Source organism: Triturus cristatus, chromosome 4_2 (genome assembly GCF_964204655.1).
Source record: "Triturus cristatus chromosome 4_2, aTriCri1.1, whole genome shotgun sequence".
Lineage (NCBI taxonomy): Eukaryota > Metazoa > Chordata > Amphibia > Caudata > Salamandridae > Triturus > Triturus cristatus.
In genome coordinates, this window is record NC_140586.1 from 215307817 (window position 1) to 215334348 (window position 26532).

At 48.0% G+C, this 26532-nt stretch overlaps 1 protein-coding gene across 2 annotated transcripts in view; it reads right to left on the reverse strand.

Moving 5' to 3' along the window:
• Positions 1-26532, reverse strand: part of GRAP2 (GRB2 related adaptor protein 2) — a 486852-nt gene that overhangs the window by 166926 nt on the left and 293394 nt on the right. For both annotated transcript variants that reach the window (XM_085601255.1, XM_085601253.1), the window contains one exon: positions 14917-15036. In XM_085601255.1, coding sequence (XP_085457381.1) covers positions 14917-15036 — 120 coding nt within the window. The remainder of the gene's footprint in view (positions 1-14916; positions 15037-26532) is intronic.

Genomic DNA, 26532 nt, shown 5'->3' on the forward strand with positions numbered 1-26532 from the left:
CTCTTTTATCCATTCCCAAAATAAGTTGGAAACTAATATAAAATCTATTGTGGAACTGCACCCCCTCCCTTTAAAAGTTGTTGGAGGGCCGGAGCCTTCATCTACACTCACTAAATCAAGTGTGTGTTTAAGTGAGTGAGTTTTCATCACTTTCTCTAGCTCCCGCCCCTCTTTCGTGTGTTCAAAGTGCAGACCTTTTGTCAGAGTGCAACCGGACCAACCCCCCATGCAAGATTTTAGATGTTGGCACAAATGGCAGTTTAGGTCACCCACCAGGATTATATAGGGAGCCACTGTGGATTTACTCTGCTCTATAACAGCAGACAATTGAATCTGCAAATCATACAATATAGAACCTTCCTTGCTCGATGCTGTAGCGTTATAAAACCTAACAAGGATGAAACTCATTTTATTTCTTTGGTACCTTAAACCCAGGAAGTAGTTGGATTTCCAGTTCAAACTGGACCACACTCCTTCCAGTTGCAGGTCCACATATACAATTAATCCCCCAGTGGGCCTACCTGGAGCTAGTTTTTGTGCGGGGACAGCAAAACAACCATATCCTTCTAGCTGGAAGGGGTTATGGTCCACCACCCACGTTTCCTGGAGACAAATAACATGAAACCTAGTCACATATTCCCTCCATTCATTGTTATCAAATTTGGAGGACAGGCCAGCTATGTTCCAGGATACTAGACCAATGTCACCCAACCTTGGCTTTTCGATGGGAGCAGCAATACTGGGAGAGGGAATATGCAGTCAATCGACCCCCTCCAATCCGGAAAGTGAAGTAAAACGGTTGGAAGTGGGGATATTAAAAGTGGGATCTACCATCAGCTGAGCACTCTGATTTGTTGCGCTCACGTAATTTCCTATCAGAGATCTCGGGTAAAAATAGCTTAAATCGTGGGTGGATATACCACCATCATTCCCCTCTGGAAGCCAGTCTCTGATATAGTTTACCACTCTATGGTCTCTGAAATTGACGATTATAACATCGCCTTTTACATTTTTAGGTCTTTGTCCCACCCAGTTCAGCCTTCTTACATGAAGAATCTCACCGTCTAAGTTGGGGGGTAATGGTCTGTTCACTCTAAGCCAGTGCATTGCTTTGTTCTTAAGAGTATAATACCCTTCAAATTTCCCACATTCTAATTCAGGAACCCCAGTGAGTGCCACAACATATGGAACTGCCTCTGGCGGGAGATCAATGTGTGCAGAAGGGCCCCTAGATTTTTTATCTGTGAGTGCTCTCTCAACGCCTTTACTTGACTCATAGGTTTGACTGTTTGGAACACTGCTACACTTTGACTTCATTGTGTCTGTGTGCTTATTCTGTGGGGCTGTACAATTCTTATTAGGAAAAGAAAGCGTCTCAGCACCTTTTCCGGGGATTGTAGTGTTCGTGGTTGTTTCAGGTGTTGGGCCTGGGGGGTTCAACGTGCAGGTTTTCAATGACAATTCCCTCAACAGATTCGTGTTAGTTGTGCCAGTGTCTTGCAAAGACCCCAACTGCTCTGTTAGTCTCTTAACCCTTTCCACTAAAGGAGCTAATAGGGACTTAACTAGTTGTTCTATGTCCCTCATTAAATCTTTATATGGGTGCGCTGTCGTACTGCCTGAACCAGTATTACATTCTGGTGAATCAGTTATATTCACAGCACTTGTAGCACTATTTGAGGGTTTAGCGTGGCCTCGTTTTCCCTTATTTGCGCCACGTTTCTTATTTTGTTTTGAGAGACCAGGTCCTGGATCTTTTATTTTAATTATACTTTTCTTTTTAATGAGATGTTTATTTACTGGGGTTGCTGACTGTTCCTCGAGGGAGAGTTCATTTTGTGAGCTTATACTGTTATCTACGGTGACTGGTTCCCTAGGACCTAACTGCGAATCAGTTATATCTTGTAGTTGCGGAGGGATACCTATGTCAGCATTTAGTTCTGGATCAACAGTATGTATGTTATGATGTAAGGGGGTATTAGCTAGTTGGATAGCCCCTAACGAGGAGCGTTTCCTCAGTAACTCAGATGATAATCTCCGTTCGGTGTGCACAATTTCTCGTTCTAGCATTGAGGCAGCCCTTGTGATGAACTGATCTAGGGTGCCTCTAACGGAACCCCCCACCGACGATTTTCTTCTCGTACTAGGCCTGGTGTTCATGATAAGCAGTATGATAGTAAGTCTTATATAACAGGCAACTCCAGTGGGGGCTAACAGATAGTGCTCTTAATTGTTCCACAAATGAGTTCAGTGTCCCACAGCGGGATAAGCCTGCTTCTCCACCTTTTGCTCTCACGACACGACTGACTTCAGTTCCTCTTAATGTGCAGGAACCGCAATTAGCAGGACGTAAGGTCTCAGCCTACGTGGTGATTTTGAAGCAACGCCACTCCACCCAGCTCCCAGCAAAGTAGGGTCCACAGACAGACAGGCTCAGGTAAAGGATTTCATCCACACAATGAGGACCAATACTTACTAAATGAAGTCCCACCCTTGATGTTAGAGGGGATGCCCAGCCCAGCCTTATCCGGCCTTTGACGGGCAAGGACGGGCCCGCCCTTGGCCCGGGCTTCGCCCGGGCGCTGCCCGCGCGCGTCCCGCGCTGCGGGAGGCGCACCGGCCTTAAGAAGGCTAACCCGCCTCAGCTGGTGTTGTGGGCGTGACAAACAGAGGGTCGCTGGGTATAGTAGTTCCGGCAAAGCACCGCCGTTCCCCTCACGGCTTGTCGGCAAAGTGGAAATGAAATTGACCAACAGGGACTCAGCCGTTCCCCTCACGGCAGGATTCAGTCTGTTCCAAGCGCGTCCCGCGCTGCGGGAGGCGCACCGGCCTTAAGAAGGCTAACCCGCCTCAGCTGGTGTTGTGGGCGTGACAAACAGAGGGTCGCTGGGTATAGTAGTTCCGGCAAAGCACCGCCGTTCCCCTCACGGCTTGTCGGCAAAGTGGAAATGAAATTGACCAACAGGGACTCAGCCGTTCCCCTCACGGCAGGATTCAGTCTGTTCCAAGCGCGTCCCGCGCTGCGGGAGGCGCACCGGCCTTAAGAAGGCTAACCCGCCTCAGCTGGTGTTGTGGGCGTGTCAAACAGAGGGTCGCTGGGTATAGTAGTTCCGGCAAAGCACCGCCGTTCCCCTCACGGCTTGTCGGCAAAGTGGAAATGAAATTGACCAACAGGGACTCAGCCGTTCCCCTCACGGCAGGATTCAGTCTGTTCCAAGCACTAATTTATGTCCTTGTCACAGAGGTAGCTAACCACTACAATTTACTAAAGAAAGCGCTTCAAAATAAGCCCCCTAATGGATTATTTAAAAGACATTTAGGTTGGCAGACTGCATCGCTGCGATACAGATTCCAATCCACATTTCACATACCATGGTGGAATGTCTATGACAGCACCTTGGCACCAGGAAGCCAAAACAAACAGCACAGTGGAAGAATGGCACAAAGCCTTCCAATCCACACTAGGCAGAACCCAGCCTACACTCTATAAATTCATTGAAGCATTACAAAAAGCGCAAAGCTACCAACAACTACGAATGCAGCAATGTGTTAGACACATTGAATATAAACTCAGCAAACAAAGCAAAAGAATGTACAACATGCTACAATTTAAAGTCAAACTCTTCATAAACAAAAAGGAGTATATTACTTAGAAACAATAGCCAAAGCATATTCTAAAATAATATTAACCTACAAAAGTCCCCCAAAAATTGTCACAAAATCTAAATCAAGATAACAAATTATTTACATAAAAAATGTAAACGCCTGACCAACCAAAAAAGCTCAAAGAACAGACAAAATCAATAACTTAAGTTAAATTCAACACATAAACCATACATTTCCAAATAACAGTCACATAATATTCAGGCGAACAATAAAATATAATATTTGCCACCCCAAAAATAAAATAAATATTACTTCCTGTTCAGTAGCTGTAGACCTTCTTTCGTATACATGTATTCAAAAGCAATAACCCACCAAACTGGAACCAAAAAGCCCCCCAAAAAAGGCAAAAATAAAATGAATACAATACAATAGACATCCCTCAAAGCAATCCACAGTATGTAGAAACCATAAAAAACCTGAAAAGTGTTTTAAAAAAATGAAAAGCTCCTGAAAACCCCAAAAAAGGAAATCAAATTTGTTCTGAACTGAAAGTGAGTTACTTAAAAAAAAAAGAGGTAATCCCCAATACCCATAGGATATGTTCGTTGACAAAAATCTGTAAAGTAAACAAGAAAACCTACCCATAAAACACATAACATTCCCAAAAACACATGTACATTACACTTATTCGTTATAAGAATTGTGTCATAACATAATATAACATAAGGAAACATTACTAAAACATTGATTTAAACCCCAAACTACACATTAATAAAATCCACTACTATTAATACAACTAAGAGGCCTATTTCGATATCGGTTAGAAAGCCTCCGACCTGTGATCTGAGGCTTTCCAACCAATGTCTATGGCTTCACTTCTGACCGCCTAATTAAAATTTAGGCGGTCGAAATTGAAACCAGACGGTCATTCAGGCTGGATTTCAATGGGGTCGGAACCAGTACGTAATCCCTATGGGACAGCGTTTCCATCGTCAGGATTATAGGGCTGAAGAGGGCTGGTGTGCGTCGTCCAGTCGGCTGCCAAGACCCGAGACCCAGAGAGAGCTGGAGGTGAGAGGCAGCACACAACGGATCTGTGCCGGTTGAGTCCCCGGTGCCTGCAGCGGGGCTCCTTGCCGGCCGTGGCACTGTGCTCAGCCTGGGTCCGGAGGTGAGGCCCAAAGCAGCCTGCCATTTTTGGGAAAGCCCAGAGACAGACGGTGCATCCCCCGAAAGGAGAGCAGCGAGGGAAGCCCGATCGGCAGTGGCGGAGGAGCGGCGGAGCATAACTTGGGGGGAGGGGGTGGTCTCTGTGGCCTTGGTGGGGAGATCAGCTAGTGTGTGAGGCAGCGCCACCGGGAGACGAAGTGCAGAGAGGTTGCCTGGGGCAGCTATAGAAGCTGAGGGCAGGAGTCTCGCCAGAGCCCCAACTACAGAACACAGTGATCGCGGATTGGGCCCCGCATGGTCGGGCCGGCCGGATCAGCAGCACGACAAGAGCCTTCCCCTGGGGCAGAGGCCTACATAACCCCACAAAGTAGCAGGCCGGCCCGCCAGGCGGGCCCACAAGCAAGAGCACAAGGCCGCACGGGGAGAGGCTCCTAGAACAGTGGATCTGCACATCACCAGGCACTGAGAGGGAGACCCCTAGACACACCCATAGGGGCCTGGAAGTAACAGAGAACATTTAGGGTGAACAATTTTTTTCTCCCCGCCTATTGCCTACATCTATGAGCCCAGTGTTGGCAAGCTGGTTTTGTTGGCCCGCCACCTCTCTTACCTCTCTTGCCTTTATCTCAGCCCATAGGTCAAGTGCATCAAGTGCATCATCGTGCATCACTTTGATCAGCGTGGTACTTACTTACCTTATGTTCTCCTGCTGGTGCCATTAAGAAACTCTGTCCATAGAGAACGACGACAGGGGTGTTGGGCTAGGCTGGGCTAAGTGACAAAGATTTTCGTCAATGGGGAGACGCAAGGGGGTGATTGGACCCATAAGTAAAGAGCCAGTGAATATGATGAACACTATGGACGCTTTCCTGCAGCGTGCTGTTGGGGTATTGGACAAGGAGATTGAACTGGCTACAAGACGACTAGCTCGCTCCCCTATATATCAGCCCCCACTGGTCTCTTCTGTTTTCCCACCGTTAGGTGCTCAATCACAGCTACACTCCCCCCAAGTAGATTTGGCAGACATGTCACAATGCCAGGCTGGGAGTATTGTTCCCCTATCACCAATTGTTGCCATTCGTGTCGGTGTTCAGTCACCAGCGCCAACTTTAGGGCCTGGCGTGACTACCGGTATTGGGGCAGGTGCAGGAGGAGCCATGAGGAAGAGCCCCTCAGTGGGGGGCCCTTGTAAACGCCAAAAGAACACTGCATCACAGTCAACTGCAGCGGCACATCCAGCGGCGATTAATCCGGAAGCTATTACATTAGAAACGCTCAATGCAGCCTTGCTGTCAGCACTTGATACTAAATTAGACCCCCATCCTAATTCAACTTTCTGCGCTGGAAAATAACCTTGCCGCATTGACAGCATCCGTGCCAAGAGACCGTGCCCCCCTAGTCACAAGCCCCCCTCTTCCACAGCCTATGACCTTGACCTTAGCGGCAGTGGCACGGGGAGTGGAGCTAGAGCAGCGCCTACCACAAAGCAGCTTAGTCCTGTGGCAACTGCAGCGTTATCTGACAAAACAGCACCACCAACAAACAGGATTGACTCTCTGGCCCGAACAGACAATCATGGGGGGGTAAGTGGGGGAGCCCTTTGAACCCTACTTCTTCTCAGTGTCGCCAACCTCTGGGTCTCAAAGCGGGAGATTTGTCCAGACCTGGTTGTGGGGGGGAAGGAAGGGGATGGAGGGAAAGCACACTTCCTGGGGGATTATATAACCATTCTCCCAGTCTCGGCTCTGTTCACCTCCCACCTGAGTCCACGCTGCTTGTTGTGGAGTTAGCTAATATTCCACCCCTTGATCCCGGGACTAAGGAAGACTTCTTTCAGTTGAAGAATAAGGTAGTGTATTGGATCAATTCTAACATCGCACCGGAGCCTAGAGTGGAAAATCAAATTCTCATGGTGCGCAGAACACAGTGGGTGGGAAGTGCTAAGAAAACCTGTCCAGGAGACTGTGACATTATTAATTTTAACAACCCTGTTGTGGTAAACAAAATTTTGAGTACGGTTGTGGAAACAATTTATAGGTGTTGGAACTCAGCAGTCTTGGCCCTTCCGCTGGGATATTTTTACAGACCCAGTTTATACCACTTAGGGCCCCAGCGGGAGCGGCTTTTAGACCTGGACCAGGGGGGTCGAACGGTGGGGGCTATTGGGGTGAGCCTAGCAAATAGGTTTACTCCCCCAAGCTCATTAGAAGATTGCGACTGACGGTGTGCAGGTTGACCCTGCGGCACCTATACAACAGGAAAAGACATGATCCCCGGAATAGGTATCCAGGGTGAATGGAGGGTGTAAATTTCTTTCCTGGAATATTGTGGGGTTGGCGAGTAAAATAGAGGTCCCTGAATGGCTGTCTTTTGTTAAGAGCTTCGACGTGATATGCCTCCAGGAATCTTGGGCTATAGAAAACAGCTATTACTTGGATGGCTATAAGACCCTTTTTGTGCCAGCGATTCCTTCCAGGGTAGGAAGAACTAAGGGGGGGGGGGGGTTGTTACCTTTGTCTCACTAGCAGGCCTTGGCATCTCCGTTACTTCACTACATGTTTCCCCCAATTTACAGGCGATTTTGCTATCTAGCGGCCAAAGCAAGCTTTTGCAGTTACATTTTTATAATGCAGGAGTTGCATATATGGAGGAAGGCACTATCGCGCAGCTAGGGTCTGTTCTTCAGGATATTAATTTGAAAGACCTGAATCACCATCATATTTTTCTAACAGGGGATTTTAATATTCATATGCGTGGAGATATCAGGCGAGGAGGAGTGGAAGCTATGGGTTGTGCACAACAAGCTAGCTTGCATATGGAACACACACCCCAGGGTATTGAACTCAATTCTATCTTGAACGAATTCGATTTAACATCTGTTATGAACAAACTGCCCCCAGGGAAAACTGATATTACTCCTACTTTTATTGGGAGAGGGTGCGAGTCCTTTATTGATTTTGCCTTTATATCCACCCCGTTTGTTTCTCTAGCCATTGTTTTTACTGTCCAGGTGAGTGTACACAGTGACCATAATCCTGTTTGTGTTTTAACAGGTTGATCACAAGCACACAGTAACACCAAGGGGGGGAGGGGGGGTAGGGGAGGCAGGACCCCAAAGAGAAGCAGGAAGAAGCAGTGGGGGCATATAGTACCAGAGCTATTTCATGAGTCCCTCCAAACTCAGTGTCATAGAGAGTTTGCCATCTGTAATGATGGTGAAGCAAGCGCTTCCGACATTATGGATGCATCTGGGGAAATGTGTACTACTATAGGGAAGTTACTACAGGCCCCAGGTGGGGGCCGCAATCAGTTAGGCCCAAGATGGTTCGATTTGGTGTGTTCCCACGCTTCTAGGACCCTGAGAAAGGCTCTGGTTGCTAGACCGCGGAACCAGGTGGCAGTTAAAGGCCTACGAAGAGCATATAAGGATGCTTTAGCTACCCGTAAGTCTGCCCTGAAGGGGGAGGCATGGTCTGATTTAGTCGAGGCTAGCACATTGCGCAATAGCTCAAAGTTCTGGGGCATCGTTAATAGTCCCATTCTATCTGGGGATAATGGACCGATTTGATGCCCACATTACAGAGGACGACTGGGTACACCATTTTAAGGGCATTTTTCGGTCGGATGGCCGCCTAACACAGAGGGAGGAAAGGGAGGTAGGCAAGACTGACCTTGTTTTTACAACGCAGGAGGTGAGGGCTGGTATTCTAGGATTGTCTACAAATAAGGCCCCTGGGCCTTGCGGGATCCCGGCTGATCTCTACATCACCCATGTAGACACCTGGACACCGGTTCTCACATCTGTCATTAATGCTGCACTCCAGGTCGGTCACCCAGACTCTTGGGCCTAGTCGATCATTGTTCGATTTTTAAAAAGGGAGACCGGGATAGTACCCTTCGCTACAGGCCCATTTCTCTTCTGGACTCTGTGATAAAGGTGGTGGGTCGAATTGTTCTGGGTAGACTTGTATCTTGGGGCGATGAAAATAACTTTTTAAGTTACATTCAATATGGTTTCCGCCCATTGTTCTGCAGTTTTTATGATCTTCCCAGAAAATTATTCATTATCCCTCTTAAAAAGGCTGGTTTCAGGAGGGTTAAACCAGCTTTTATCTTTTTACAACTTCTTTCTACAGATACTGTTTTGTACACTCTTAACGTTTTAAGGGCAGCCCTAAGACTCAGGTCAAGTTTTGATTAATTTCTGCACTGTAATCTATGTATTTTAGTTATGAACCCAGTGTAATTTGATGTATTAACAGTTGTTAACCTGTATTGTGGAACACGTTTTTACTCATGTTTGTTTGATTTTTATGGTTTTACTCATAAAACCGAATAGTTTGTTGATGATGATGACTAGAAATGACAAAAATAGACGACAAAAAAAAGGTAGTGGAAACAAAAATGCCCACTAAACCAAAACTAAAGAAAATACTATCTCCCCATAGTAATGAATGGGAGAAAATGTAAAAATTTTGAACTATTAACATTTTTTACAAAAAATATTAAACATGTAAACATGTCAAAAATGTAAAAGAATGAGAAGTACAAATAAAATAATAGTATAAACTATATAAAATTATTTAACATATACAAAAAAACTTAAGTTGAAATGTTGAAAATATGTATATAACAATTTAGGAAAAGTTATGTTATGTTATGTTATGTTATTTATTCTTTTGTATAGCGCAACGGTTACTCAAAAAGAGTGTCCCGGCGCTTTTAGGTAAGGGGAACAGATTTCAGAATAACACAACACAGCTAAAAGAGGTTAAAAGATAAACAAAAAGAAAGCAAAACTACTGGCAGACCTATTGGGAAAACAGCCAGGTTTTGAGACCTCTTCTAAAATCAAGGAGAGTAGACGCCCCCCGCAAAGGGAGCGGTAGTGCATTCCACATCTGTGGGGCCAACAGACTGAAAGAGCGGCCCCCAAGGCGAGCCCTCTTCACACGCGGAACTGCCGCCAAAAGTAGAGATTCTGACCTCAACGAGCGAGTCGGATGGTAAAAGGTCAGTCTCTTTTGGAGATGTTTAGCTCCCACAGCATGGAGCGCTTTGTAGGCCAAGGTCAGAGCCTTAAAGGCAATCCGTTTGCGGATGGGTAGCCAGTGTAACGTCACCAACAACCCAGAGGCGCTGGCCCGTCTACTTAGGCCAAAGATGGCCCTGGCCGCCGCGTTCTGTGCAACTTGAAGCCTTTGTAGCAGATACTCTGGCAGGCCCAGGTAAAGAATGTTGGCATAATCCAACCTGGAGCCTATCAGAGCCTGCACCGTCAACCTCCTGTGCTCCTCGGACAAGAGAGGCAAGAACCTCCGCAGCATTTTTAACAGGCCGAAGCAAGTACCGGTTACCCCCAAGATCTGGGCTTTCATCGTCAGCCCCTTGTCCATCTTAACCCCCAAGTTTCTAGCCATGGGAGAAGAGCCGGACGGAGGGAACATGTCGATGGGCCACCAGGCCTGCCATCTAGGCTCCGTATCGCACCCGAAGAAGAGTACCTCCGATTTGTCGGAATTGCACTTGAGGCTGTTCAGTTGGAACCATGCGAACACAGCCCCAAGGCAATTCTGGATACTCTCCCCGTCAAAGTCAGCCCCTCTCTCGCAAGAGAAGAGGAGCTGGGTGTCGTCGGCATATGACACGATCCGGGCACCAAATGACTCCGCCACCGCCGCCAAAGGGGTCATAAAGATGTTAAAAAGGGTCGGGCTCAATATAGAGCCCTGAGGGACCCCGACTCCCAGAGGCGGCATTACGGCGGTGTCAGATGATGTCCAGATCGTTTGCCGGCGGCCGGCCAAAAAGGAAGAAAACCATTTGAGCACCGTCCCCCGCAGACCAATCTCAAAGAGTCTTGCGAGCAGGCCCTCATGGGGGACGGTGTCGAAAGCCGCCGACAACACCAGCATGACTTTGCCCCCGGTATCCAACACCCCTTTAATGGTTTCAGAAACCTCAAGGAGCGCGGTCTCGGTGCTGCGATGTGAACGGAAGCCCGACTGGGAGTCATGTAAGATCTCATGGGACTCCAGAAAATTGGAGAGCACCGACAGAACGTGCTTCTCCAGAATTTTTACAAGAGCCGGCAGCAACGAAATTGGCCTGTAATTGGCTGGGGCTTTCGGGTCAAGTCCCGGCTTTTTAAGCAACTGGATGACCATTGCCTGCTTCCATACTGGCGGCACCTCTCCCAGACTCAACGAGAGGTTGAGAAGAGGGTGCGCCAGCGGATTAACCACCTCCGCCAGTTTACCCAGGAGCTTAGCAGGGCAGGGGTCAAGCGTAGACCCAGATTTTAAATTGCCCATAAGCGCTAAAGAAGCTGAGGCTGGCAGAGATGGAAACTCGGCCAATAAGGAGCCCTGCGCAACTGGGGGAGGCGAGCCCGCCTCGGGCATCGGCAATGTAACCGGTTCACTCGATAGAAAGGAGTCCTGGATGAGTTTGATCTTGCCTGTGAAAAAACACGCAGGATCCGCCGCCCAAGATTCTACGGGCCCTTCTTCCGAAGCAGTAGTCCGAGGGGAGATGAATTCTCGAACGATGGTAAAGATCTTCTTACTGGAGTTCGAAGCTGCTTCGATTCTCCCCGCAAGATAGGCTTTCTTTTCGAGGCGGATGTCTCGGTGGTAAGCTTTAACCACAGCCTTGTAGGCAGACCTGTCCTTGCTGTCATAATGTGCCCGCCAGGCCCTTTCGGCTACCTTGCACTGCTGCCGCGTAGCCCACAGAGCAGGGGTAAACCAAGGGGCCGAGACCCGCTTAGATGTCAGGCGGGGGGGGCGGGACTGGGGCCAGGTCATTCAGCCTCTCCGTCAGCCATTCTTGCAGGGACTCCAGGTCTCTCTCTAGCTCGCCAGACAGAGGGCAAGGGTGCGTCGCAGCAGCCTGAGCCAGCATCTCAGGGGTCACCCTGCTAAATGCTCTAGAGGCTCGTCCCCGCTGCTGTGAGACAGGGTTAGGCGCCCTGACGTTGCCGCTGATTATAAATTTGGCCAGCCAGTGATCCGACCACAAGACCGGGAGAATCTCTTTCACCACTAAAGGAGAGGTCGAGAAGACCTGGTCTAGAGTGTGCCCCTTGTCATGGGTCGGGCCCTGCAAATGCGGGGTGAGACCCAGCGGAGTCATAGCCTCCAAAAGCTTAATAGCGGCGGGGTCCGACGGATCATCCATCCGGATGTTAAAGTCCCCCGCCACTAAGCAGTGTTCTGCTCTCAGTGCTAGACCCACCAGCACCGAATCAAGGTCAGCAAAAAACGTCCCAAGCGAACCAGGGGGGCGGTAGACTAACAGTCCCTTTACTGATTGATGCGGCGCTAGCACAATTGAAAAAGCCAACGATTCCGAGCCGTGGATGTCCTCAGTGGGCAAGATAGTGCAGGGCGTGCCCTTCTTTACCACCAATGCGACCCCGCCACCCCTGCCCTTTGCTCTGTCCTTCCTGAAGATGTCAAAATCCGGCGGAATGGCCATAGCCACATCGGGATTAGAAGATTCGCCCCACCAAGTCTCCGTCAGCATTAGGCAGAGTGGCTTCTCTGTCTCGAGGAGCTCAAAGATGTGCTGCGCATGGCTGCGAGCTGATCTGGTGTTTAACAGCATGCAGGCATACTCAGCACCAGCTATGTCAATAGGCGGGGCTGATGACAAAACCCGTGTCGGATGCCAGCCACAACCCGGACATCGCGACTTACCCCTATAGCGGCCCGGAAAGACAGTACAACAGCAGCTCTCCCTATGATTCAAGGAGCGCAGCTCCCTAGAAGAGTACCGCACCAAATGAGGGCCCAGATTACTCATTCTCGGTGAACAGAGCCCCGCCCGCCGCCAAGACGCCTCCGGGACGCTGACGGGCGCAGACGGGCAGGACTCTGGCAAGACTCCGGCAAGCGACGGCGTCCTAGCTGCGCGTTCCCGCTACAGCTGTAAAAATGTTACACAATGGGAAAAAAGTGGAGAATGTACAACATGCAATACAATTTAAATATGATTTACATTTTGTATGTAATAATAAAAACGTATGAAAATGCTTCAACTTCTCTATATAAAAATGTTAATTTTTAAGTCTAAGTTTAAAAATGGAAACATAAATAAAATAAACTTTGAAAACAAATAAATTTACAAAAATGTTTTACATGGCTTTATTATATAAAAATATGTAATTAATAATAGTATTTATTGCAAACATTCAACTATTTTTCTTATATTGCTAAATACAAACAATTATATTTAAATCACACAAACTATTTCTACTACATACAAATACAATTAAAATAAAGGATTGCACACTAAAATTATAAAATAAAATGATCACACTCCAACATAAACCATTTTTAGCGTTTGGCACTAAAGGGGTCACATTTACTATTCCCACTCCTATCTATACCAGCTTGGGGAAGGGGTTAGACACTAAAGGTTTGACATATACTATTTCTACTCCAATCTATACCAATTAGGGAAGGTGTTGTACACTAAAAGGGTATTTATTTATTCCACTCCAATTAAGAACAACTTGGGGAAATTGTTAGACACTAAAGTTTTGACATTTACTATTTCTATCCAATCTAAAACAATTTGGGAAAAGTGTTGGAAACTAAAGGGGTGACACTTACTATTCCCACTCCAATCTATACCAATTTTAGGGAGGGGATGGCTACTAGAGGGATGACATTTACTATTCCCACACCATACTAAAACAATTTGGGGAAATTGTTGGACACTACTGGGTTGACATTTACTATTCCCACTCCAATCTATATGAATTTGAGGAAGTTGTTGGACACTAAACAGGTGACATTACTATTCCCACTCCAGTCTAAAACAATTTGGGAAAAGTGTTGGACACTAAAGTGGTGATATTTACTACTCCAACTCCAATCTATACCAATTTGGGGAAAATGGTTGGACACTAAAGGGTAACATTTACTATTACATCACAAATCTGTATGGTAGCTTAAATAGAAGAAACATTTACTGTTTCCCTATTTAGGGGTACAAGTCAGAGTCCAATTAGAGACGTCACAGAAATACTGTTGGGATACGTGGGAAGACCATTCTTATAGAAGAGAAAGTATCACACGTAGTTTGTGTCATGCTTCATCATCAGCAACCTCTCCCCACTCTGGTGGGACAATACCACTAGGGCGGGCACAACCTCCTGATGGACTCGGATGAAGGAGGGAGTTCTTAGATAAAATCTACAGGACAATGGGGAGATCCCGGTAAATTAAAAACACCTTGGGGTTCCCTGGGGTATCACCTTAAATAATGGGGACCTCAGGTCTAAAAACCGAAACAAGATTGTATTTTGAGAGCAATGGCTCAAACATTCTCTCTAAGACAATATGTTTCTTCCCAAATGGTGAGCCATATTTTGTTCCTGATATTTTGTTTTAAACACAGTGTCAAAGTGGTGAAATAGTATGAACACAAAACTGAACACTGCTTCTGTATACTATGCGTAGGAGCTCTGCATCTTTCTTTGGTCATCTAAGTGTATTATGAAAATATTAAATTAAAAATAAAATAAGTAAAGTATCCAGTTTTCCTTTGGTTCACTGCATCACAATTCATGGTATGGTCATGCCAAGCTCTGCCCGATACTGACCATCACATTAAAAAATGGCAAAATAAACTCCCTCTTTTTGGATACGTGATAACCTCAATTAAATAGGTTTCCCTGTATGCATCCACTCATAGCAGTCAATGCCTCTAACGCACTCCTACATGACATGGAGAGCCACTAACCATTCAGGGATATCAGTACATGTGCTGCATAAAGTGTCAGAGACCACAACCAACATTTGGATGAATGAAATAAAGGGGACATGAGAGATAGCACCCATGGGCACAAATGCCACTGTGGCACTAGGGTGTGTGTGCCAAAGAGCATTTAAAGAGGTGCAAAGGGTCACTAGTGGGAATGGAACCATAATACTGTTATCAGAGTATCTTTTAAAAATAACGCCCCATTGGAGTTAATAGAAAATGAGCAAATAGGACAATGTTTTCTTAAACAACATTTAGAATATAATAATTGTCAGAAGATATTTCTTTATGAGACATTCTAGCAGAAAATCGCCTGGTGCTACCAAGCCTTGTGTAAGTTGAAGTTTGCAGGAAAAGACTCACCTGACAGAGATGGAGAAGTCTCCGGGAGAGCTCTGGCTGTCGCGGATAATAAAAAAACCCAGGCCCTTCCTCATGAGGATGTCTTCGGCCTCGTGTCTGGACAGACCCTTGTGATACCACCTTGGGAGGAAAACAGTGATTGGACATTCATTTAATCAATTCAGAAGATTAACATGACTAGTTTCTCATATTGTACTTGATAATTTGGGGTCGTTATGATGAGCATGCAATTGCAAACCAGCTTGTGAGGAAAATCAGGGTTAAACAAAAAATAGCTTACAAACTTACAGATCATTGCAAATATTATACTTTCCTGTCCAAGTTGAGAAAACCGCCTCCATGTCAGTTAACCTACACCTGTGTGGGAGCTACATTTTGGATATTCCAAAACACTATCACATACTAAAGCACATATATTCCTGGTTAGAGCTCAAAGATGTCTCAAAAGCCTATGGAAAGTGTTCTTACTAAATCACAAATTGTAATATTCTGCTGTGTTGATAAAACCCTGCTGCATTTTCCTGCATAAAGAGTATGTTTGTTTCAATGAACAATATTTATGTAGAAATTCCAATGCAATTAATTTACTAGTGGTTATGCTGTGAAATGAATTCACAGAACTTGTAAGGCTGAGAGAGAAATAGGGTGTTATTTAAAGTTTGGCACACAACCTACTGCCTACCTTGGTGGTGGAGGCCATTAGAGAATACCGTCCAGAATATTTAAAGATCTCCGCTAACTTGGCAGGAGACCTCTGTGCTTTCAAAGGAGCCTCCACCATGGCAGCTCCTCTGAAGGCACTGAAAATTTGCTTAGCTTCCACCATGGTTTCATGCAACCACTTACTGAACTTTTTTGTTTTACTAAAACAAACTCAAAAAGCAGGAGATTGTTTTTGTAAAGCAAATAACTAATGATCCCTGACACTCCAGAACTTTATTCCAAGGATGTGGGAGTAATTTTTCAGTTTTGAACCTTCAGGCTTTTCCTAGCGGTCCCAAACAGATATAAAAGTACATCAGACCATCAGGTATAAACAGGACGGACAGTCAGATACACTAACACTGATGGCCCCAAGTCCATAGGGCCATTGACATAAGGGTTCTGGCAGCAGAGCCAGTGGGAATACTGCCATCAGAAACATGATGGTTCGCTTGCCTTCTCAATCAGTTTTGCGGGTAGGGTACTGCACCACATATGCATGTACCATGTCCATTAAACTCTAAATTTAGGCCAATAGTCTTTAATTTAGAAGGTATAAGGAAATCAATCTTTGAAATCTGAGTGATGCTTTCTAGTAGAAATATTCAAAGATGAAGGGTAGACATATCTATCTCTGCCTAAGAAAATGACTCAACATGTTTGTGAATGCTTGAATAACTGGTACTTACTTGGATTTTAAATATTGCCATCTTCACAGTACCCAATAGAATGTTAGGAAGTAGTGGTAATAGTTATCACACCTCGATGAAAGCAACAGAATAAACTATGGGAAAGCTATTGGTTGGGAGAAAAGCCAAGTATTAAGGAGGTGCTGTAATGGTTAGAGCACCATACTACCAAAAGTGCAGAAAGACACTGACAAGAACATCAGTGTGTAAAGCATAAGTCACACATAAAACCAAAAGACATACAATTGATGGACAGAATGCAGAACAAATCAAAACATTCACCCCCAGTCAAGAGATCTGGGTTAAATCCATCATTCTTTTGCTCACCATGCCACCCCAGTTTAGACCTGGCCATATGCAAATCAGTCTTGACCCTGTGCCTCCTGGGAACAGTCCAGCCCGAACTGCCAAGCCAGGTCCTCACTGGACCGGAAACAAGCATCCTAGGACCGGTTTCGGGGTTTCACCCCTCTTCAGCCAGGATAGCTTGATTCCAGTGGCACAGTGAACCCAGGATTCACGTCTGAGCATACCTGGCGCACTTAGGGCGAGAAAGCAAAAGACATACAATTAATACGGAATGCAGAACAAATCAAAACATTCACCCCCAGTCAAGGGATCTGGGTTAAATCCATAATTCTTTTGCTCACCATGCCACCCCAGTTTAGACCTGGCCATATGCAAATCAGTCTTGACCCTGTGCCTCATGGGAACAGTCCAGCCCGAACTGCCAAGCCAGGTCCTCCCTGGACCGGAAACAAGCATCCTAGTGTGGAAATTTAGCTCGCGAACTGAACATTATCTGCGCCATCTTGTCTCTCCCCAGCGCGACACACTGGAAAGCGCACGGCAGCCATTTTAGGCACCCCGGTCTCTCCCTGCTCATTGCCGATCGCCAGCGCGTCCCCCTGGCGCTGCGAGCATTCCCCCGCACGCCGGCCACCCCCGCTCTCTCATACACGGGCCATAAACCCTCTCCTTCTGCGCGACCCTGCCATGGAACCACATCCCACGCCTGACCGACATCCCATACATGGTCATGCATCTCTTTGATAACCCCCTTCCTCTGCGCCCAATTGTCCGAACCGATCCCAGGCCATCACCTAGCCCTGCGGATACAGTTTATTGCCCCTACTGTAAGGGAAACACCCCACATCAAAGGGATTACAGTAGATCAAGACCCCCCACCCCCTGAGACCCGACCGGTCGCACACACCCCCGGGAATTGGCGGAATGTCCAGCTGTGTGATAGCCATCTCCTACTGTGGGTAGGGTGGGGACTTCCACTGTAGATATGTGTGGGAACGAGCTTGAAGTGGGGATTCTGAGGATGTTCTTTCATGTATCAAAGCGATCTCAAGAATGTGCCATGTATGATAAACCTGCAATAAAGTCATAAACCTGTGTATAAGAGGCCAGGCCTCAGAGATGCAGTTAGAGCACCTCGTGACGATACCTCGCTGTCTGATCTGATGTGTTCCACTCCGACGGAATAAAACTTTGTTTCCTGCCTTCCAGTCTCCGGCGCCTGCCTCTTTGTTGGTTTAGCATTGAATGGTATAAGAGGCGATTACCGCCGGGCAATACTTGAAAGGTTATCGACTACGACTGCCGCTACCATTTAACAATTGGCGTCCCAAGCGTGGGGCCCATCAGCGACACGTGGATCCAGTGGGAGAGGTCCCGACGACAGAGTGAACGACTGCAACGATCGGGAGAGCTCCTGCCCGATAGACCCTCGCCTGGCAGCCGATCATCCGAACTTCACTGGTTCCGAGCAGACCTCTCTCGAGTGATCTACGGTCCTGACTGGGAACCATCAGGAGTGCCGCGGCAAATACGGAGAGTAGAGGACGATCGGGCGCTGGAGGCGGAAGACGAGAAACTGTCCATGCGGTCCGGGTAAGGTCGTGAAACACGACAAATTGCGAAACGATTGATTGATTGATTGAAAATACTAGTATTGCTTATTGATTGTTCTCTTTGAGATATTCGCTGTCTACAAACGGAGAAAAGTAGAAATACTCTCTCTTCCTTTGCAGATAGTGAAGGGTAGGTAACGCAGACTTTTGTCCCCATTGTAACCCGTCGTGCCTATCTTTATCTCCCCACTGATTGATTGTCCGAACATTGATTGTTTTGAAGAATAGTGCTCTTTGAGATATTCTCTGTTTGCAAATAACGTAGAATAGAAATATTCTGTCTAGTCTTTGCAAATAGTGAAGGGTAGGTAACGCAGACTTTTGTCCCCATTGTAACCCGTCGTGCCTATCTTTATCTCCCCATTGATTGATTGATTGTCCGAACACCAGTTGTTCGATATTGGTTCTTTGGAGGTATTCTCTGCTTGCAAATAACAAGGAACAGAGATATTCTGTCTAGTCTTTGCAAGCAGTGAAAAGATAGGTAGTGGAGACTTTTGTCCCCGTTGTAACCCGTCATGCCTGTCTTCTCCCCACTGATTGGTAGTTGGTTCTGCCCGGACCGCTTATTAGAGGTGAACGATCCGGCTCCACTGGAAGGCACCCCTAATAAGGACATGTTCACTAAATATGGACTAGTCGCCGTAGCTTATAGCAAGCTATGGCATAAATATACAAAGAAGGACCCCGAGAGTTAGTGGCCACTGATGGGATCCTTCGACGACCATAAAATAGAAATGCTAGAAATAGCTCTGCGTGGTAATAAAACGACGCCTACTATGCTTGACAGTATCGGCATGTGGCGCAAAGAAGCAACACAACGGAAAAAGAGGGAAGAAGTAAAAGCAGAAAAGGAATTACGAAAGGCAGCTCACCTTGCCGCTAGAAAGTTAGAGGAAGAAATAAAGGAGAGAAGGGAAGCTAAACTAAGACAAGAGCCTGAAACATCAAGCCAGTACCCTGTTAGGACCTCCTCTATGCTCTACCCTGAGTTGTCTTCTAAGCAACGAACGAATGACGAATTGCTATTGGGTCCCCCGATCATTTACATGCCCCCTCCATACGCACCCTCCCAACCGATAGTGCAACACCCACAACCCCCAAACACAAGCGAAAGCAGTACCGGGGCCTCGGTCCTCACGGCCTCCGCGCCGGCCGAGCCTCTTGTACTGAACACAACGTTGGCGATAACGTTAGATGACCCTGAGATGAGAAAGAAAGATTCCACCAGAATGAATCGACTAACAAAGGATGAACGAGCAGGAATCGACAAGGTAGTAAGGACACTGGTGGAGCGAAAGGAAAGTGAGGAGTATATAACAGACGTTTATAACTCGTATGCCGACAACCGCAGACGACACTTTGTCGTACGACTTTGTTATCACGTCCTGAATACATATGAGGATAGGTACCACGATAAAGGCCCCGAAGGCTTAGCGGCCTTATATAGGAAGGTAGACATTGGGGAAGAAGGAGAGGGCGATGTGACGGACCTCTTCACTCGTACACTCGAGGTCTACCGGCACCTTAAAGAGCACAGACAGACAACCAAAGCAGAAACCCCCATAGCGACTAAGCCCCAGGCAGGAAGGGCTGATACCATGATGCCCATCAAAGAGGCCGCCCCCTACTGGGTCCCCCCACGAGGTCAGGGAACACATGACGACATCAACCACCAAGATGCGAAGGGAAGGGTTGTATACAATTGGGTCTACCAGCCATGGGACCGACAAGACATTTTGACCTTTAGAAAAACCCTACCCGACTTGAGAAAGAACCCGACTGCCTTCTACACTGAACTAGGTACAGCCTTAGGTTCAACAATAATGACCTTAGCAGATATCAACTTGTTCTTCGGGTTATGTCTGCCGGCTGATGTGTGGAAGCAAATCCGGAAAGTTGACCACGCTGAGCCGTTCGGATATACTTGGGTACAACTTGATACCATAGACAAACAGCGAGAACCGGGACAGAAACCCCCGAAAGCCATATTGGAGCTCCCAGACAAGATTGTACAGAAGTTGAAGACCCTAATCCCAGAAAGAAAGGTAGACTGGTCGATAGTGACGGCTTGTTGCCAGAAACCCCAGGAGGATGTGTCTGAATACTTCTCTCGATTCGAGACCGTGTTTTCCGATTATAGTGGCCAGGACATGACCACTGCAACCGGACATCACCTCTTTGTCCAGAATTATGTGAAGGGTCTGTCACAAGAAGTCTCCCAGAAGCTACAGACCAGCGAGAGTAGTTGGGCAGCCTCCAAACCCGCAGCGATCCTCCAGATGGCCCAATACTATGAAAACCAAAAGAATGAGAACGATAGGGCGTCCGAGAGGAAGAAAAAGGAACTGAAGGAGAGGGTAATGATAGCACAGTTGCAAGGGGTGACCATAGGAAGGGAGCCCCCAAAAGGGAATTACCAACCAACCGCCTCTAGAAAGCTACCCCCTAGAGACCATACACCTGCACCCTACAACGGACGGAGAGATTTAGATGGGAACCAATGTGCGTTTTGTAGAGGGTTCGGACACTGGAAATCCCAGTGCCCGGTCCTTCTGGAAATGAACAAAAATAGGGACCCCAGAGACATAGCATATGACCCCAGAAATAGAGGACAGGGACGAGGGTACACGAACGACACCATCAACGACAGGCCAGGCAGACCAAACACCTTTGATCGCCCCCGACAAAACAAGTGTCAGCAGTCCGACTACGAAAGCACCCATGACTTCGCATAGGACCGCCAGGGGCAAGGGAGGGATCCAGTCGAACTCCGAGTTGACCAGCAAGGTCCTTACGTCACTGCTAAGGTCTTGGGCACAAAGTCTCCATTCCTGGTAGATACTGGGGCGACACGTAGTGCGTTATCTAAACGACTGATTCCTAGGGCACCCTTGTCTGGCTCACACGTAACCTCAATAGGCTTCGATGGAACGCCCTCCACTAACCCCTTATCAGCACCAATCTCCTTTGACTTAGAAGATAACGCCACTGACACGACCTTTCTGCTCTCCTCCAACACCCCCGATGCTATTATGGGACTCGATTTGCTAAAACACTTCCGAGCTACCATCAGATGTTCCCCGGACGGAGTTCGAGTCATCCTGCACGATAACCCAGATCTGTTCAGACCTTGTCACACACGACGTATGCTCTCTATAACTGATGCTGACCTGTCCCTACTCGACACGTTACCCTCACATCTATGGGCTAAAACCGACTCAGATGTAGGGCGCATGGTGATCGACCCAGTACACATAACCGTCCGACCGGACGCAGTGCTACCAAAGCTTCCACAGTATCGAATATCGCCCGAAGGTGAGAAGGCATTGGTGGAAATCATCCAGTCCCTAGTCAAAGCAGGAGTAGTAGAAGAAGTAGTCAGTAATGTTTGCAACAGCCCTATCCTACCCATTGTAAAGAAGCAAGGCGAGGGAGATGAGAAAGCATACCGCTTCATTGTTGACTTACGAGAAGTTAACAAATTAGTCATACCTCAGGACCCTGTGGTCTCAGACATCACCACCATCCTCACCCTAATTCCGTCCACTGCCACTACCTTTACTGTTATTGATCTCAAGAACGCATTCTTCTCCATCCCCATCCACCCAGACAGCCGCTACCTGTTCGGCTTCACTTTAAAAGCCCGGTCGTACAGATTCTGTAGGGCACCCCAAGGCTACACTGAGAGTCCCAGCATTTATAGCCAAGCCCTCAAGAGACAACTAGATGCAGTCCAATTACCCGATGGAGTGGTGTTAATACAGTACGTCGACGACATTCTTTTGGCGGCCGACACCACCCCACTTGCTGTCACAGCCACCATTCACCTCCTCCACTTCCTCGCGGAGAACGGTCACAAGGTCTCCAGGAAGAAGTTACAGTTCTGCCAACCCCAAGTGACATACCTAGGCCACCTCCTATCCAAGGACGGGAGGAAACTTACCCCTGACCGAATTCAGACCATCCTAGAAACCCCTGTTCCCAAAACTCAGAAGCAAGTGCGGTCTCTAGTAGGCCTCACCTCCTTTTGTCGACAGTGGTTGCCAAACTTCAGTCTTATTGTAAAACCTCTGCTTTCCCTGTTGGCTAAAGATGTCCCCTTCCCCCTCCCCTGGACACCCGAATGCCAATCCTCCTTCAAAGAATTACGAGACGCCCTCTGCTCGGCCCCAGTCCTAGGAACCCCAGACTACACTAAACCTTTCTCCGTCTTCACCCACGAAAGGGAGGGATGCACATTGTCTGTCTTAACCCAGCCCATAGGTCCTAAACAACGCCCTTGTGCCTACTTCTCTGCCACTCTTGACCCTGTAGCCAGAGCTTTGCCCGCCTGCCTTCGAGCAGTAGCCGCCGCTGCTGTCTCTATTCGGCAAAGTGAGGGGATCGTGCTCTCGAACCCCCTCACTGTATTGGTACCCCATGCGGTGGACACCCTCCTGAACCAGACCAAGACTCAACACCTGACTAGCGCACGACTGACTGGCTATGAACTGACTCTACTTGCACCCCACATCACATTGAAACGATGCACCACTCTGAATCCAGCCACCCTACTACCTCTCTCTGACACTGACCCCAATGCGCCCCCTATACATGACTGCGTGACTCTCACCGACGAACAGACCAAGAGTAGGGTTGACCTTCGAGATACTGCCTTCCCGGACCCTGACGGAGAACTATGGGTGGATGGCTCATGCATCAAGCTCCCCGATGGCACCACTTCAGCTGCCTATGCAGTCACCACAGCCCGAACAGTTGTTGAGACAGCCCGCATCACACAGCGATCCGCACAGGCGGCTGAACTGATTGCTCTCACACGAGCATGCATCCTGGCAGCAGGGACAACCGCAAACATTTACACAGACAGCCAATACGCCTTCGGGGTAGTTCACCACTTTGGGCTCCTTTGGAAGGAGAGGGGATTCTTGACTTCCCATGGCACACCCATCCTGCATGGAGATCTAGTCTCTGCCCTGACCGAAGCAGTCCTCCTCCCCACACGGCTGGCTGTGATCAAATGCCAGGCACACAAGAAAGTGACAGACATTATAGGACAGGGAAATGCACTAGCTGACATTACTGCCCGAACCACAGCCGAGAATAGGTCCACGACCCATATGTACGTAACCAGGTCACAAACTGAGAAATGGAAGGATGCTAGGGAAACGATTAGGGACATCCAATTAGCCAGCTCACCACACGAATTAACTGAATGGGCACGGGTGGGATTGAGGGACGATGACGGTTGCTGGCGAACTAAAGACTCGAGCAAATGGTTGCTACCTGACTCATACTTGATCCCCATGCTGACCATGGCACACTCCCCCGCACACATAGGGTCTGCTCCCATGATCGAACTCATCTCCAAAGTCTGGCACAACGACAAAATCTCAGACTCAGCCAAACGTCTGGTCCAACAATGCCTGGTCTGCCTCCAACACAACCCTGGGAAAGGAACTGCTGTACCCCGGGGAGGGTTTGGGGTTCCCAATCACCCCTTTGAGGTCCTACAAATGGACTACGTCCAGTTAGAAAGGTGCCAAGGTTTGAAGTACGTACTTGTCGTTGTGTGCGCCTTCAGCAAGTGGGTGGAAGCCTACCCAACCCGCGACAACACCGCTATGACTACCGCAAAAGTACTACTGAAAGAATTCTTCCCCCGGTACGGCCTTTGTCGAATTTTGTGGAGCGACAACGGCCCCCACTTTGTAGCCGAGGTTATCCAACTCATCTTAAAGGGGCTGGGTGTAAAACAGAAGTTCCATGCGGTCTTCCATCCCCAATCTGCAGGCTTGGTTGAGCGACATAATGCCACATTGAAGCTTAAGATAGCACAAATAGTTGCCACCACAGGACTGAAATGGCCAGACGCTCTCCCGCTAGCATTGCTATCAATGCGTTCCACCCCCACCAAACACCACTTAACCCCCTACGAGGTCGTCTTCGGGCGGCCCATGAACCTTTGGACTGCACCGAAACCAACATCCATCCACGACGTCCCGGACGTCCTCATGTCTGACTATTTGTACAACCTAACTAAAACGTTGTCTGTTATCCATCAGCAGGTGCTGCAAGCCATTCCCGACGTTTCCAGGGGCCCCGGGCACGACATCCAACCGGGTGACTTTGTCTTAGTGCGTAACTTCCAGCGCACCAAGAGTCTGGAGCCCCGGTGGACGGGCCCTCTGCAAGTCCTGATCACCACCCGAACAGCTCTTCGAATGGAGGGGAAGCGCAATTGGCTGCATGCACACCACTGCAAGAAGGTATCATCGACCCTGACGACCACGGACAACATCACCGCCCAAGAGGAACTTCTGGACAAAGACCGACCATCCCTGAGCCACTGCCCGGATACAGAGACACTAGAATTAACGAAATATCCCGATCCCACTGTGCCATCCAAAGATGGGTATAACCTACGACGAAAGGAGGGAACTTCGGCTAAGCAGACCACACACTAAGTTGAAATCTCAGAGCAGTTGCCTAGCCACCTCAAAGGCCACCAGGAGAGAAACTAAACAAAGTCTGTGGTTCTGCCCGCTACCGAGTCCCTTGAAGGTGATGGAAGCATCCGACATGAAGATGATGGAAGCAACCGGACGCCCAAAGATCCACTACAAAATCCCAAAGACTGACAAAATGCACAGCTCAAAGACTATTGCACTTTTCATTACCCTTCTCTTTTGCCTTCTCCTCATGGTCACCTTCTGGATCATGGAGGAGAGCGCACCCGCCCATAAGACATTGCTGACCACCGTTCCACCTACCACCATGAAAGAACACCATCTGATCTCACTTTCACCCCAACGCCGAGAAAGGCGTAAGGAGTTCTGGAATAACTCTTTTGTGCAGTTGCTCCACCAACACAATCTTGCCTCCAATGCCACTAATTGCTGGATCTGTGGATTGCTACCACATGCCACTGGACACTCTATCCCTTTCATCCCTTCACCTTTTTCGGTCCATGGTTCCTGCCTCGCCTGGCTAATCCTCCTGCAGGAAAGCTACAAGGACAATGCCACTTCTGGCAAAACTGTGTCACACTTCTACCATGGGTTCTGGCTGAACAAAACTGGAAAAACTTCTGCCCCCTTCTGTCCTCTGAGATCAAACACTTCCTTTCACATGGACATCCCTGCCAAAGAACGAGTTGAAATGCAGGTGTTTAACAACCCAGCCAGACCCACCTTCTCTTACCTCCGGAAACGAACGGCCGCCACCCTAACAGTGGCCCTATCCGTCATCAACATCACTGGACTCGTGTGCCTCGAAGGTCTGGGGGCGCAGCTGGTGGGCCACAGCTCCTGCCTCATCACCCGAACATTGGACTCAGTTGATCCACCCTCTTTTGTTGCCTCCCCAAATATGTACTTCGTCTGTGGTACTAAGGCCTACACCTGGCTTCCGAAAGGTTGGGGAGGCACCTGCTACATCGCTTTTGTCCTTCCTCCGACATATGTGGCTCCAGCAAACCATCACCGACAGAAACGTGCCAAAGACATTGTGCAAGCCGACTCCACCGGAGCACAGTTCATGGACGCAGTAAAAGGACTTGTTCCACTCTGGGGTCCAATGGCAAACAGCCGTGCCATCCGCCACTTAACTCAGGCAGTCGAAACGGCGATGAACATTACGGCTGGCATCCTCGTCAACAACACCGCCGAGCTTCAGGCCGTCCGCCTGGTGGCTCTTCAGAACCGCCTCGTTCTAGATGTGGTTCTGGCTGATCGTGGAGGAGCATGCCGCATCATTGGGTCCAGCTGTTGTACCTACATACCGGATAACTCACCCTCAGTCTACAAAGCAATTGAACACATCCACAGACTTTCCGCAGAGGTTCATCAGGAGCAAGAAGAATGGTCACTGGGAAGTTGGTTTTGGGACACTATTAGAAGTTGGGGATGGAGGCTGTTTTCATTTATCCTAATACCAATTGTGATACTATGTGGATGTTGCTTGGGGATTCAGTGTCTGCCACCTTTATGTTCGCTTTTTATGAACTGCATCTGCCCTAAGACTTTGAACTTTGAAGCGGAGCGAATGAAAGCTTTGTATGAGGTGGAAGTTCGTAGTATTATGGGGATAGATCCGAACTAAACAAGCTGGCGAGATATGTTAAAGGGAGGACTGTGGAAATTTAGCTCGCGAACTGAACATTATCTGCGCCATCTTGTCTCTCCCCAGCGCGACACACTGGAAAGTGCACGGCAGCCATTTTAGGCACCCTGGTCTCTGCTCATTGCCGATCGCCAGCGCGTCCCCCTGGCGCTGCGAGCATTCCCCCGCGCGCTGGCCAC